The following is a 15,497-nucleotide window of genomic DNA, read 5'->3' on the forward strand; positions in this document are numbered from 1 at the left end:
CATCTAGCACCTAGACGTTTGATAGTGGTTGGATCGGTGTGAGTCCATCATCGATCGCCAGACGGGGTACTTGGGTCTCCTATTCTTCCTTGGTTCCCCCCTGCTGGCAAGACCACAGCTCTGAGTAATGAACAATGCATTGGTGTATGAGCCCTGCCGCGCTATTCAAATATATGGTGCTGACGAAGATGGTTACAGGGGCCCGGCTGTCATTCGGCTCAGATAGTAAATAGAATGGCAGCAAGATCTATACAATTTCTCTACCAGGGAGGAATGGGGGACTGACTGTGAATAAGTCATTGTCTTTGTATCCTCCTAGTGTTCATATTGTCCTAAAGGTGGCTTTACACACTGCAACATCGCAAACGACATCGCTGTAACGTCACCGGTTTTGTGACGTAATAGCGACCTCCCCAGCGACATTGCAGTGTGTGAAACACATCAGCGACCTGGCCCCTGCTGTGAAGTTGCTGATCGCTACAAATCGTTCAGGACCATTCTTTGGTCCTTTGTTTCCCACTGTGCAGCATGCATCGCTAGAAAGTTTGTGTGTAAAGGGGACTTAAATGTGCAGGCAGCAGGAGCCGGCTTCTGCGGACACTGGTAACCACGGTAAACATCGGGTAACCAAGAAGCCCTTACCTTGGTTACCCGATATTTACCTTCGTTACCAGCCTCCGCCGCTCTCACTGTCAGTGCCCACTCCTGCTCCTTGCACGTGTAGCAGAGTACACATCGGGTAATTAACCCGATGTGTGCTGTAACTAGGAGAGCAGGTAGCCAGCGCTAAGCAGTGTGCGCTGCTGTCTGCTCTCTGCACGTGTAGCTACAGCACACATCGGGTAATTAACCCGATGTGTACTGTAACTAGGAGAGCAGGGAGCCAGCGCTAAGCAGTGTGCGCGGCTCCTGCTCTGTGCACATGTAGCTGCAGCACACATTGGGTAATTAACCCGATGTGTACTGTAGCTAGGAGAGCAGGGAGCCAGCGCTAAGCAGTGTGCGCAGCTCCCTGCTTTCTGCACGTGTAGCTGCGTGTGCTGGTAACCAAGGTAAATATCGGGTTGGTTACCCGATATTTACCTTAGTTACCAAGCGCAGCATCGCTTCAGTGCGTCGCTGGGGGCTGGTCACTGGTTGCTGGTGACAGCTCACCAGCAACCCGTGTAGCGATGCTCCAGCGATCCCTGCCAGGTCAGGTTGCTGGTGGGATCGCTGGAGCGTCGCAGTGTGACATCTCACCAGCAACCTCCTAGCAACTTACCAGCGATCCCTATCAGGTTGAATCGTTGTTGGGATCGCTGGTAAGTTGTTTAGTGTAAAGGGGCCTTAAGACTATACAATCTCTCGGGTTTATTCTGATGTGAATTATCCTTAACATATATTGTTAAAAAAAAAATTATTGAAATAAAGTTTCACTAAAAAGGTGGTTGACTACTCTGCAATAGTGGCCACATCTCTGTAAAACTGATAGGAAAGGCTTTTTCTAAATACCTTGTTCAGCCAATTCTGCCTGTGAGTGGCGCTATTGCGGTCCGCTCATTCTCATGAAGTGACCCCTGGGCTCTGTGACCTCTGAGATCTGGTGATGTCACATCTACTTCCAGTTGACCCAACATCACTGAGGCCAGCCCCAGTCTCCCTGAGTAACTGGGCTGTTGTGCAGCATTTCACCGCTCATCACAGCCCAGCATCGCTCCTGCTTGCGGCACTCTGCAGCGAAGGAGAGAGCTTGTGACATGCTGGGCTGTGGCGAGCGGTGACACTCAGGCCAGTCACTCAGGCAATTGGGGTCGGGCTCGGTAATGTCGGGTCAACTGGAAGTAGATGTGACATCACCGGATCTCAGACGTCACAGAGCCTAGGGGTCTCTTCATGGGGATGAGCGGACTGCAATAGCGCCACTCAGTGGCAGAATTGGCTGAACACGGTATTTAGAAAAATCCTTCTGTATGAGTTTTACAGGGATGTGGCCACTATTGCAGAGTAGTGAACCACCCCTTTAAAAACTAGATAAAATTGTCATTTATGTGATTGGTATACATAACTGAAGATGGATTACTTACCAGTGTTCCCCAACAGTCTGTTTAATTCCCATAGAGGTTTCCTGCCATCTATCCACATGATTGCTTTATCCAATGACTGTCCTCGGCAGTGGCACTAGATTGCTGAAGCCAGTGATTGGCTGCAGTGGTCACACATGAGCACAGCAGGAAAGTAAATCATTAGTGTTGGTGCTGGAGCGGCAGGGGCTTCATCAGTGGACAAGTGGCTCTTCTCTAATCTATGGTAGTGTTTGCGAATCCTAGAATACCCCTTTAAATACTGTAGGCAGATATAACAATGCAGTTTCTATTGTAATCACATTGCTAGGATGGCTGAGCGCCAGATCTATTGAGCCCTGACATTTTTCTTGAAACTGCTGAATTGTTAGTGACTTTTTACAGGGTCTAAAGAGTTAGATCTACCCGGGCACAGCCGGACATAAACTGATCAGGGGGCCGACAGGTCAGAACAGATTTTGGCTGTTGGCATCTTGTTGCCAGTATTGTGCTGCTTAGTACCAGAAGTGAAGAGGTTAAGTATGACTGGGAAATCCCAGGACAGCCCAGTCATTGTTGCAGCTGAGGAGAGCAGGCTCCATGTCTTAGGTCCTGATGACACATTAGCATTTTATGTCCTCGCTTGATTTCATTCATGTGATGCATTGTATGAGTAGAATATGAAGGGCAGGGGTCACATGTCGGCGGATTGTGGTACAGGGGTTTTGCAAAATATGAACATGGCCGTAACAGAGTTATCTGTAGTATGAAGAAATATTCTAACTCCGGGGAATCTGCCAAAATAAAACATAATTCAGATTCACTTACTGAACTCTCGTCCCTTGCTCCGATGCTCTTTCCCTTGCTCTGCAGTGATGACATGCCCTCCATATGCTCGTGATTGCCACATAGTCACGGGCCTCGGCGTTCTCATGTCATATGATGGCTGCAGAGGTCGTGTGCCAGGGGTTGGCACAACATCACTGCACGGCAAGTGAAGGGCTGGCGACCACCAGAGCAATGGTGCTGGGGTCATGGGGAAAGAGCAGGTTAGGCGGCTTTCACACTGCCTTTTTTTAACATGCGTCATGAACGTTATTTTAACACAAAAACAGATTTAGTGCAAATGCGTTTTCATTTCAATGCATTTGCAATGGACTCGCGTCAACATGCGTTCACCTGCGTTTGCGTGCGTTATAGTAAGGATCCAGCGACTTGCAGTTTTTTAACTTTTTTCAAAAACGCTACTTGTAGCGTTTTTGAGCTGCGTCCAAATACTGCAAATTGCTGGATCCTGACTATACTGCACGCAAACGCATGTGAACGCTGGCATGCTGATAGACAGGATCCTGCTTGCTCTACTGAGCATGCCCAGAAACCAGCCTGGCGTGATCAGTCTCCCGCTCGCTCTCTCCCCCCCTCGCTCTCTCCCCCCTCGCTCTCTCCCCCCTCGCTCTCTCCCCCCTCGCTCTCTCCCCGCTCGCTCTCTCCCCCCTCGCTCTCTCCCCCCTCGCTCTCTCCCCCCTCGCTCTCTCCCCCCTCGCTCTCTCCCCCCTCGCTCTCTCCCCCCTCGCTCTCTCCCCCCTCGCTCTCTCCCCCCTCGCTCTCTCCCCCCTCGCTCTCTCCCCCCTCGCTCTCTCCCCCCTCGCTCTCTCCCCCCTCGCTCTCTCCCCCCTCGCTCCCTCCCCCCTCGCTCCCTCCCCCCTCGCTCCCTCCCCCCTCGCTCCCTCCCCCCTCGCTCCCTCCCCCCTCGCTCCCTCCCCCCTCGCTCCCTCCCCCCTCGCTCCCTCCCCCCTCGCTCCCTCCCCCCCTCGCTCCGTCCCCCCTCGCTTCGCCCTCTCCCCCCTCGCCCTCTCCCCCCTCGCCCTCTCCCCCGAGAGCGGCGGATGCTCGTAACCAAGGTAAATATCGGGTAACCAAGCAAAGCGCTTCGCTTAGTTACCCGATGTTTACTTTGGTTACGTGTGCAGGGAGCAGGCAGCCCGGCTCCTAACAGCTACGGACGCTTGTAACCAAGGTAAATATCGGGTATCCAAGCAAAGCGCTTCGCTTAGTTACTCGATGTTTACCTTAGTTACCAGCGTCTGCAGCTGTCAGATGCCGGCTCCCAGTCTATCACATCCAGTTCCCCTCACTCCCGATCACATGACTTCAATGCCCGCCCATAAACTTCAAGTGACAGGATCCTGCAAAATAACATGCGTTTGCATGCGTTTCTCTTTGTATAAACAGGATCCACTTCTACAGCAAAAAAATGTTCATGACGCATGTTAAAAAAACGTAGTGTGAAAGCAGCCTAAGTGTCTCTTCCCTTTTTTTAGTGCAGGTTTTTTACATCAGTAAGCGCCCATGCCCATGATGAGTTTTACTCGCGTTACTGATGCTGTGTATTTTTCCTGCAGCAAAAACTGCATTTTCCAGTACAGGCAAAGTAGATGGGGTTAATAGAATCTCCTGCCAAATGTGCTTCTTTTTTACGCTTCGTAAACGCATGTGTTTTGCCAATCCAATTTCCCCATAGACTTATATTAGATGTGGAAAATTCACAGGGAAAAAACGCACGTGTTATTAGTGCGTGTCCACCGCAAAAGCACATGTTGTCTGCACCTAAGGCGGAGGCCACGCGGGAATTTGTGCGAGTCCTCGCATGACACTCAGCTCACGCTCGCAGCACGGCGGGACCCGAGTGTCATGCGACTGTGGTCCGATCGCTGTGGAGCGGAGGAAGGGATTTATCTCCCTATCTCCTCCGTTGCTGGTTTATGAGAGAATCCGACTGCTCTGGTGTTACACCGGTGTAACGCGAGAGCAATGCGATGTTTCTCTCGCCCCATAGACTTGTATGGGTGTGAGTGATACGCGCTCGCATTACTCTCGCAGCATGCTGCCACTGTTTTCTCGGTTTGATTAGTGTTGAGAAAATAATCGCTCATGGGAGCTGCCCCATAGAGTAATATTGGTCTGAGTGGAATGCGATTATTTATTTATTTATTTTTTATCACAATCCACTTGCACCGTTTTTTTTGCCGTGTGTCCTAGGCCTAAGAATGCCAATACCAAGAAGTTTCTAAAACAAAGCAGCTTTAGACCTCCTTCACACATCCGTGTCTCCGGTATGTGAGATGTCTGTTTTCACACGGACACATGTAGAGCCAGTAAAATCAATGGGTCTGCGCACACTTCCGTGTTTTGACAAGAATCGTGTGTCCATGTGCTCCACACGGCGACATGTCCATTTTTCACACATGTGATCCACGTGACATCAGTGTGACACGTACCGGAGAAAACACAGGTGACCTAAAAATAAAGAATTTTTATACTTACCAGTCTCTGGCATTGCTGTGTCTGCCTCTATTTCTGCTGTTGCTTCCGGGCCACTCATTAAGCTCACTGTATATTCACTGCACTCACCGCGGACCCAGCAGTGACAGCAGCGCAGGAGACAGGTAAGTATAAGAGCTCATGCTGTCCGTGTGCTATCTGGATGTCACATAGCATAGGGACAGCACACGTAAAACACACATAAGCATCTTCACCACAGACCGTGTAAAGCGTTAGCATTTTGCATAGACGTGCGAAAGAGACCTTATTTAAAGGATGACACACCAGAGACAAAATATGCAGAATAACAAAACGCAATGAAAAAAACCCATTGATTGTAGCCTAGGTGTCCCAACATCAGTTTAGCGGTGCCTCACCCTTGGGTACTCACCACAAAGGCACAGATGGCACAAGAGTGATGGATAAGACATGGAAGAACAGGTAATGTGTGCAGTGTTCAGGTAGAGGACCGTGGGGCCGTAATCATCAGCCACAGGGATTGTGTCCATAATATGGCTGCTTCTGGATTACCCACATCTGCCAGCGGCCCAAGTCTGTAAAGCACATGTTCTCCCTGGATCCGGCACAGTCCGCACCCCGAGCTGACAGCTGCAATAACAACATGGCAAGCACATTTCCAGGAATTAAAAACCTATAAATTTGTGTTTACCAGGATATTCGTTCTTTAGTGACCCCTGCCACAACCCAAGACGTGTTTGTGTGAAAGCTACATTGAAAGCACAGCAGACAATGACAGATTCAGGGTATGTTCACACTGAGGGGTTTTCATGAGTTTTTGGAGCAGTACATAGAGTTACATAGTTACTTAGGTTGAAAAAAGACCTAGGTCCATCTAGTTCACCCTTCCTCCACCAGTTCTACATTTGGTCACTAAGTCATTTATAACCAACAATGTTGTGAGTAGTGAGGAAATCATCCAGCCCTTTTTTAAAAGCCGTTATAGTATCAGCCATTTCTACCTCTTGTGGTAGTGTATTCCACAGTCTGACTGCTCTAACTGTAAAGAACCCTTTCCTATTTAGCTGTTGGAATCACCTTTCTTCCACTCGCAGTGAGTGCCCCCTGGTCCTTAGTATTGTCTTTGGAAGAAATAAGTCATGTGCCAGTCCTTTATATTGACCACACATGTATTTATACATATAAATGAAATTTCCTCTGAGACGTCTTTTTTCTAAGCTAAACATATCTAACTTTTTAAACCTCTTTTCTTATGGGAGGTCTTCCATTCCTTGTAGTGGTCTAGTCGCCCGCCTTTGAACTGACTCTAACTTCTGAATGTCCTTTTTAAAATGTGGAGCCTAAAACTGGATCCCGTATTCCAGATGTGGCCTTACAAGTGATTTATAGAGGGGTAACAATACGTTGGGATCACGGGATCTTATTTCTTGTCATACACCCTAGAATCTTGTTTGCTTTTGCAGCTGCTGCTTGACATTGAGTGCTGCTGCTCAGCTTATTTGTAACCAGAATACCCAAGTCTTTCTCCTGTTCTGTAGTCCCGAGTTACTTCCATTTAATGTATACGCAGTTATAGGATTACTCCGTCCTAGGTGCATTACTTAAAAATCTCTCCAAAAATCTTGAGGTTTTCTACTGTGAAAACTCAGCAAAAATACTAAGTGTGTAAATCCTAAGACACATGGTTGCTGAGTTTTCTGAGCATAAATAGTGTTATCCTAATGTTTTGTGGAATTTACAGGCATGGAGGAGGATTTGGAGCGTTTCCGCTGAGCTCCAAAAACGCTTAATGCATCCATTTCCATTTCCGTTCTTATGAAGGTGTAACGTTTATGGGTATAGCACATCCAGTCCATAGCATTGTGAAAATTGGAGCTGTGCGTCCTCTTGTTTTGAGATGGGGTCAGGAGAACGGATCGCAGTTGGTGGCACATAGACCCTGTACAGTCTGTAGGTCAGTAGTCACTATAAAGCTGCTTTCACACTACGTTTTTTTTAACATGCGTCGTGAACTTTTTTTGCTGTAAAAGCGGATCCTGCTGTTACGCATGTTATTTTGCAGGATCCTGTCACTTTAAGTTTATGGGCGGGCATTGGAGTCATGTGATCGGGAGTCAGTGGAACTGAACGTGATAGACTGGGAGTCGGGTTCGGAGGCTCGTAACCAAGGTAAACATCGGGTAACTTGCTTGGATACCCGATATTTACCTTGGTTACGAGCATCCGCAGGTGCTAGGAGCCGGGCTGCCTGCTCCCTGCACACGTAAACATCGGGTAACTAAGAGAAGCGCTTTGCTTGGTTACCCGATATTTATTTTGGTTACGAGTGTCCGCAGCTCTCAGGCGGGGGAGAAAGGGAGAGAGACAGAGAGGGAGGGGGAGAGAGACAGAGAGGGAGGGGGAGAGAGAGAGGGAGGGAGGGGGAGAGAGACAGAGAGGGAGGGGGAGAGAGACAGAGAGGGAGGGGGAGAGAGACAGAGAGGGAGGGGGAGAGAGGGGGAGGGAGAGCGGGAGGGGGAGAGAGGGACTGATCACCTGAGGCTGGTTTCTGGGCTCAGTAGAGCAAGCAGGATCCTGTCTATCAGCATGCAGCGTTCACATGTTTGCATGCAGTATAGTCCGGATCCAGCAATTTGCAGTATTTGGACGCAGCTCAAAAACGCTACTAACGTGTTTTTGAAAACTGTTAAAAAACTGCAAGTCGCTGGATCCTCACTGTAACGCACGCAAACGCAGGTGAACGCATGTTGACGCGAGTCCATTGCAAATGCATTGAAATGAAAACGCATTTGCACTGGATCCGTTTTTGCGTTAAAAAAAAGTTCATGACGGATGTTAAAAAAACGTAGTGTGAAAGCAGCCTTAAAGAGAATCTGTAAAAAGAAGTGATATCCAGGTGGCACTCAAAATTACAGGTGCTCGGTCAAGGGATGGCACACCCAAATAATATATGAACATAAGACCGGCACTCCAAAACTTTCAGTAATCTTTAGGATTTAATCCATAGAAGCACAGTACAAACAAAAAGAACGCATTTTCGGCTAGACCTTCAGCCTTTGTCAATGCATCTGACTAGTTATACAAAAAACTATAACTAGTCAGATGCATTGCCAAAGGCTAAAGGTCTAGCCGAAAACGTGTTCTTTTTGTTTGTACTGTGCTTCTCTGGATTAAATCCTAAAGATTACTGCAAGTTTTGGAGTGCTGGTCTTATGTTCATATAACAAAGAGAATCTGTCAGAAGGTTTTTGCTTTGTAATTGGACCGCAGCATGAGGTAGGGTCTGATACCCTGATTCCAGTGATGTCACTTGGTTTACCAAGTACAGCAGTTGTGATACAGTCACTGTTTTCTTTGCTGCATATCTAGCAGAGCTCAGAATGCTGGGCCCTGTATAACTCCGACAACACCACTGATTATCAGCTTTCTGTGTACTTTGTATGTTGACAGAAAGTTGAATATCAATGGTGGTTGGGCTAGGAGGCACGAGGCAGCTGGTCCTCTAGTGATAATTTCATGATAAAACATTGATTGTATTGAAACAAAAACAAAGCTCAGTGACACATGACTGGAATCAGGGTCTCTGCCCTTACATCATGGTGCTCTCACATTACATAGCAAAACCTGTTGACAGTTTTCCTTATCATATACTGAGAAGTATATAAAACACAGAAATCTTTTGCTTTGCTCTCACTATGTTAAATGCATCTAGAAACTGCCATTCTGTCTGTGAGACTTACTTTGCTTACAGTCCTGATACTCATTGTTTTCTACCTAGTTGCATTGTTACCATTCACATTTTTATTCTACGCCATGTGAGTTAAAGAGATTGTCCACTATTTTTACATTGCTGGCCTATCCTTAGGATAGGTCATCAATGTACGATCGGCCGTGGTTCGACACCCCGCATTCCCTCCAATCAGCTGTTCTCAGTCTTGACGGCGGTATCAGGCAGCCAGAAGTGCTCCGTTCCGGAACTCCTCTGTCTTCTGATAGTGGCGGCCGGGTACTGCACATCCGGCTACCATACAGATCAATAGGAGGTGGATGTTGAGTACCGAGCTGCGGCCGCTATTGGAAGACGGAGCAGCTCCAGAGCTGAGCATTTCTGGCTGTCTGATACCGAGGCCAAAATAGCTGATCAGAGGAGGGGTGCAGAGTGTCGGACCTTGACCGATCAGACACTGATGACCTATCCTAAGGTTAGGCCATAAGTGTAAAAGTAGTGGACAACCTCTTTAAGGTGTTTTTTTATTTATTTAAAGGTCATTAAAGGGAACCAATCACCAGGATTTTCCTATGTAACGTAAACCCAGTGCTATACTGGCACTATCAGGCTGATTCTATACATACCTGTAGTGGTCAGCTCGGATGTTTAGGTTTTGAAACCCAAGAAAGTAAAGTTTATAAAATCAGCAGCTTTTGAGTGACAGCAGCTGAGGATCAGATAATATCTGGGGGGTGTGCATAGTTATTCCCGCCCTTTGTATAATACTTAGGCTAATTCTAACAATCGATCTAGCAGGACCTGTGGTGTGGTCATACCCATGTGACCAGAAGAGGCGGGGCCTCAGCCACCAAAGCTGATATCAGGAGGCAACATTTTTCTGTTGGCTGAGGCCCCGCCTCTTCTGGTCACATGGATATGACCTCACCACAGGTCCTGCTAGGTCAATTGTGTAATATTTAGGCTAATTCTAAAAGAGGGAGGGGATAACTCTGAACACCCCCCAGATAGTATCTGATCCTCAGCTGCTGTCACTCAAGAAGCTGATGATTTTATAAACTTTACTTTCTTGGATTTCAAAACTTAAACATCCGAGCTGACCACTAATGGTATGTATGACTATTCATCCTTTGATTCTTTATGACATAGCCCCTCATTAACCACTTAACTGCCCTGTATTGTATTGAACCACAGCTATCTGCCTTACTTTTTAATATACTTAGCTACTCGTCAGGATATATATACCAGTGGTTGGGAGGATCCACGGGGACCATTGTATGTATCACTTCCCGAACTAATGCTTTTCATTATTATATATAAATTTTGGAACTAATTTTGTATTAATAAACTGATTTATTCACCGCACGTATTTACTCCTTCCCTTGCTTTGCTTAATAGTCTATTGGAGTGTGCTGTCTCTGGGACATCCTGGAGGGTTAAATCATACCCCTTACCAGTATGACCCTTTTGAGACCAAAGGTTTAACCATGAGGCTCCTGGTTTGGATATGTAGAGAATCAGCCTGATAGTGCCAGTATAGCACTGCTTTACATTTATATAGGAAAATCCTGGAGATTGGTTCCCTTTAAATGTGCTCCTCCCTGCATTATGGGATGTATTAATGCTGCAATGACGTGTCTTGCTGTAGTGACTGGATGTGTTAATAATGTTGGTATAAATTGTGATAATCTGTGGCAGTAATTCAGCTCCTCTGGTTTCATGCTTTGTAGAAGCGGCTGCAGAAGGAACTGTTGGCTTTGCAGAACGAGCCTCCACCGGGGATGACCTTAAATGAAAAGAGCGTTCAGAATTCCATTACACAGTAAGTGAAATGAAAAGGATCCTCCACTGCTTCCTGTAAATGCACGGCCGGCATCAATAGCTTATGTTTAATGGGCTTTTCATTACACACATGAAGGGGTTGGGGAAGTCTGACCTGGAAATATGTCAGCATTGTGCGGGATGTAGCTAAAGACCATTTAGATTGCATAGCTTTCTTTTTTTTTCTTTTCCCAGAGGAATTTTAAAAAATAAAAGTTCGATTGGTCGCTGTGGCCAACTCAAATGATAAATGTACTAGTTGTTTGCACATGACGTATTTTTATTTGCTCATACAATCATTATACTGGCTGTATGCGTGCCATACAGTAAACCTGTGGAATCTGCATTAAAACAAGTATGCTTTACCAGTACAGGTTTTTATGGGTTATTCCCAAAGGGAATCTGTCGGCAGGTTTTGCTACCACATCTGAGAGCAGCAGCAGGGGCAGAGACCTTGATTCCAGCGATGTCACTTAGGCTAGGTTCACACTTCCGTTAAAATGTATCAGTCACAATCCGCTGCTCTGGTAAACAACGCTATCCGTTTAGCGGATACCGTTGTGTCCCATAGACTTGTATTAGTGGCGGATTGCGACTGATGACCTTGCGTTGCATCCGCTGCATCGCGGTCAGTCGTTTTTACACTGACCGCCGGGCGGGAGCAACGCAGAATGTAACCCTTTTCTGGCCGTCAAAATTGACACACTGTGCAGGAATCCACCGCAGTCTGTCACGCTTGTAATGTATGTCTATGGTACCGGATTCCGTCGTAATCCGTCTTACGACAGAATCCAGCGCTGGATTCCCTCATGCTCTACTGAGCATGCGCAGCATGTTTGGCACTCCCACTGGGCTGTCCCAAACACAAACGGATCATGACTGATCCGTCAAAAAACGGACGCACAGCAGATGCAACGGACCCAACGGATCAGTTTTTTCACAGGATTCCTGTGAAAAACACATCCGTTGCATCAGTTGACAACTAAAAAATGACTGATCCGTTCCTGACGGATTTAAAACAACGGAAGTGTGAACCTAGCCTTACTGAGCTGTTTGCTGCAGTTTTTATAAGATCACTGTTTTATCTGCTGCAGATCTAGCAGTTGTTTAAAGGCTGAGCTGTGTATAAACCTACCCCACCTATGATTGGCAGCTTACACTGCATAGGCAGAAAGGTGCCAATCAGTGGTGGGGACGGCGTTATACAGAGCTCCTGATGAATATGTTTGACTACCTTCAGCAGTTTTGCTAGTGATTTAGTGATAATTTCTTGCTGATTAAAATCAGTTTTATCAAAACTGCAGCAAAGCAGCCCAGTAAGTGACACACAGCCGGAATCGAGGTCCCTGTCTCTATATTATCCTCCTCTCAGATTAGTTGGCAAAAGGCTTGTGACAGATTCCTTTTAAGTGTTATAACAAGTTTCTTGGGGGCCAACCTCTGGGACCACCGCTGTTCTTGAGGATAAGGGGGGGGCCCCTCTGGTCTAGCACTCCTGACAATCTGGCTACAAGGAGCTGCAGACGGATTCATTCACTTGAGTACAGTCGCTCTGCCGCAGGTGGCTTAGAGAGCACTATGCAGAGCGCAGGCTGGCAGAACGGTGGGAGTCCCAGAGTTAGGCCCCTCTGAGATCTTTAACCAAGACGTCTAATATCTTTCTTAAACTGAAATCAAAGCTTCCTTGTCATGGATGGATCCTCCAGCTCTAAAAAAAACAGCGTCCAAGATGAGGCGGAAAAAACGAAACCTTTAATTTGCCATTGATACAACGTTTTGACCTGTCATGGGTCTTTTCCAGTTTGAAACATTGTATCAATGGCAGATTAAAGGATTCTTTTTTTTACTTTCCTTTGTTTATGGCTTTTTCCAGGTGGGCTCCCAGGAGTAAATGACGTGCGTCTTTATTTGGTTTGTTTCCCCCGTATGGAATGGCCTGTATGGAGGGCCCCGAACACTTCTCTACTGGATCCTCCAGCTCAGTCTTTCCATTGCACATCTGCCATTTGTAAAATGACTATATTCAGTTCCTGCGCTTGTTTATCTTTTCCGTTTGTCGGTTTCGTTTAGAACAGATAAATATGACTGGAATTTGCTTACTGTGCATTTAGGCTATGTGCCCACGCTGTGGAAAATGCGTGGAATTTGCCACGGATTTTTCGCGGAAATTCCACGGATTTTTCAAAAATCTGCAGCACAGCTACTCCCCAGCCATTTCAATGGCATTTGGGAACTGCTGTGCCCACGCTGCGGATTTTTCCGCAGCGGAAATACTGTGGATTTCCCTGCGGAAAAATCAGCAGCATGTCAATTATTCCTGCGGATTTCTCCGCAGGGTCCCATATACTTACCTGCCATAGCAGACACCCGAGTCACTTTCTCCGTCCGGTGTACAGGAGTGCGGTGAATCCAGGTACAGGAAGGAAGAGGTGGGCGGGGCCTGCACAAGCTCCGGTCATGTGACAGCCGGAGCTAGTTCAGGCCCGCCCACCTTCTCCTGCAGACGCTGACAGAGTGACCCGGCCGCCGGAAAGCGAGGTGCTGCATGATGGAGGTAAGTATGAACACCCGATCACTGCAGCACTTGTTCTGCATTGAGGATGCAGTGCCGAAGACATGGTACTGCATCTTCAATGCAGAATGCCCGCACCATATCTGCAGGACATTCCGCAGCATGGAAACAGACAGAAGTTGTGGTCCGGTTTCTTGGGAGCTCCTGCGGATATATCCGCAGGACACTGTCCCCGTGGGCACATAGCCTAAAGGGGTGGTTCACCTATATTTATTATTTACTAGATTGATATGTTGAGAAACAATGTTTCTCTCAAATGCCTTATGTTGGCAATAGTGCCTGTGAGAGACGCTATTGTAGTCCGCTGTTCCCCATGCCTGACTCCTGGGCTCCGTGACCTCGGGGATCCGGTGATGTCACGTCAAGTTCCGGATCACGTGACATCACCGCGGCCGGCCCCAGTCTTCCTGAGTCACTGAGCTGTGGGCGGTATGTCTTCGCTCGTCACAGCCCAGTGTGTATCTTGCTTGCAGCGCTCTGCTGTGAGGGAGGAGGGAGCTGATGAACTGTGATGAGCGGTGAAACACCGCGCACAGCCCAGTGACTCACAGAGACTGCGGCCGGGCGCGGTGATGTCACCTGATCCGGAACTTGACGTGACATCACCGGATCCACAAGGTCACGGAGCTCGGGTCACGCGATGGGGAACAGCGGTCTGCAATAGCGCCTCTCGCAGGCACTATTGCCAACATAAGGTATTTGAGAGAAATATCGCTTCAAATAATAAATATGCGTGAACCTCGTCTTTAATTACTGTGGGACGGAAGCAGAGGGGCGCCATTGATCTATATGGGGTCTGTCTGACATTTATTTTCAACAGAAAAAGAAAGTTCTGCATAAAAAATATTTTTCTTTGGTTCTAAAGATAGAACAGAAAGTAGATGGTCCATTTGCCACAGGAATTCAGAGGAAGCTAATTCTGGCTATCAGTTCTAAACATTAACCAGACATGTGAACAGAGCCTTAGCACAGCAGCAGTGTAGTAGTGTCTCTTCCGCCCAGTAGCCTGTGTATTGTTGTGCTATGTCCTCTCCAGCACTAGTCACCAGTCCAGTACTCGCTGTACTGTACAGATGGGTCGGTCTCCCCTATGTGATGAACTGTGTGACTACATTGCTGCTAAAGATATACTTTCTGCCCTATATAAGGGAGCTGGAGTATAGGAATATATTAGAGGAGTCCCTACAAAATCCCCGCGACTGCAGGACTATACTGTGTGTGAGCGTTGTGTGCAAAATCTCCAATGTGTTATATAAGGTGCAGCCTTAGGCTGCTTTCACACATCTGGTTTGTGCTGAGCGGCACAATCCGGCTCAAAAACATATGCAACGGATGCGGCGAAAAAAACTGATCCGTTGCATAAGTTTTTCCATGCGGCCCGTCCGGTTTTTCACGGATGCAGCTTGATACTGAGCATGCGCAATGCAAAAAACCGCATCCGGCATCCATAGGCTTGCATTGTGAATCACGCCGGATTCGGCGCGATGCAGTTTTTTCACCGCACCAAAAAACGTGCCATGCAACATTCCATCCGGCCGCCGCATGAGCTAAATATGCCGCATCCGGCAAAAAACGGACACAACGCAAGGCCATGCGGCACAATACGGCGCTAATGCAAGTCTATGCGGGAAAAAACGCAACCGGCAGCCAAAAAAAAAACGGTTGCGCTTTTTCTGCAGAGCACCGTATTGTGCCGCACAGCAAAAACCGGAGGTGTGAAAGCAGCCTTAATCTGCCCCCTGCTTGTAAGAAGTGAAAAGGGAAAAAAACTATCACAAGCAGGAGGCAGGGAGAGGGGCTGAAGTTACCTCAAATGGGAAGAGCCGGAGGTACAGCACCTCTGTCACATCTGTCATGGCTGCACATAGGCCTCTGCAGAGCAAGTGTTCTTCATAATTGCCTATTCTGCAGAGTATTAGCTGGAGGGCTCCTGAAATGTGTGACAGTGCGACATATGTGCCCTATGTGAGCATGTTCTTAGCATGGTTCATAATTTTCTCAGACACATTTTGACCATGACATTGATTTTCTCATT

At 47.4% G+C, this 15,497-nt stretch overlaps 1 protein-coding gene across 1 annotated transcript in view; it reads left to right on the plus strand.

Moving 5' to 3' along the window:
* Positions 1–15,497, plus strand: part of UBE2W (ubiquitin conjugating enzyme E2 W) — an 87,618-nt gene that overhangs the window by 10,398 nt on the left and 61,723 nt on the right. The window contains exon 2 of the mRNA XM_075353164.1: positions 10,800–10,891. Within this exon, the coding sequence (XP_075209279.1) occupies positions 10,800–10,891 (92 nt within the window). The remainder of the gene's footprint in view (positions 1–10,799; positions 10,892–15,497) is intronic.

The sequence above is a fragment of the Anomaloglossus baeobatrachus genome, chromosome 6 (genome assembly GCF_048569485.1).
Source record: "Anomaloglossus baeobatrachus isolate aAnoBae1 chromosome 6, aAnoBae1.hap1, whole genome shotgun sequence".
In the NCBI taxonomy this organism is placed as follows: Eukaryota; Metazoa; Chordata; class Amphibia; order Anura; family Aromobatidae; genus Anomaloglossus; species Anomaloglossus baeobatrachus.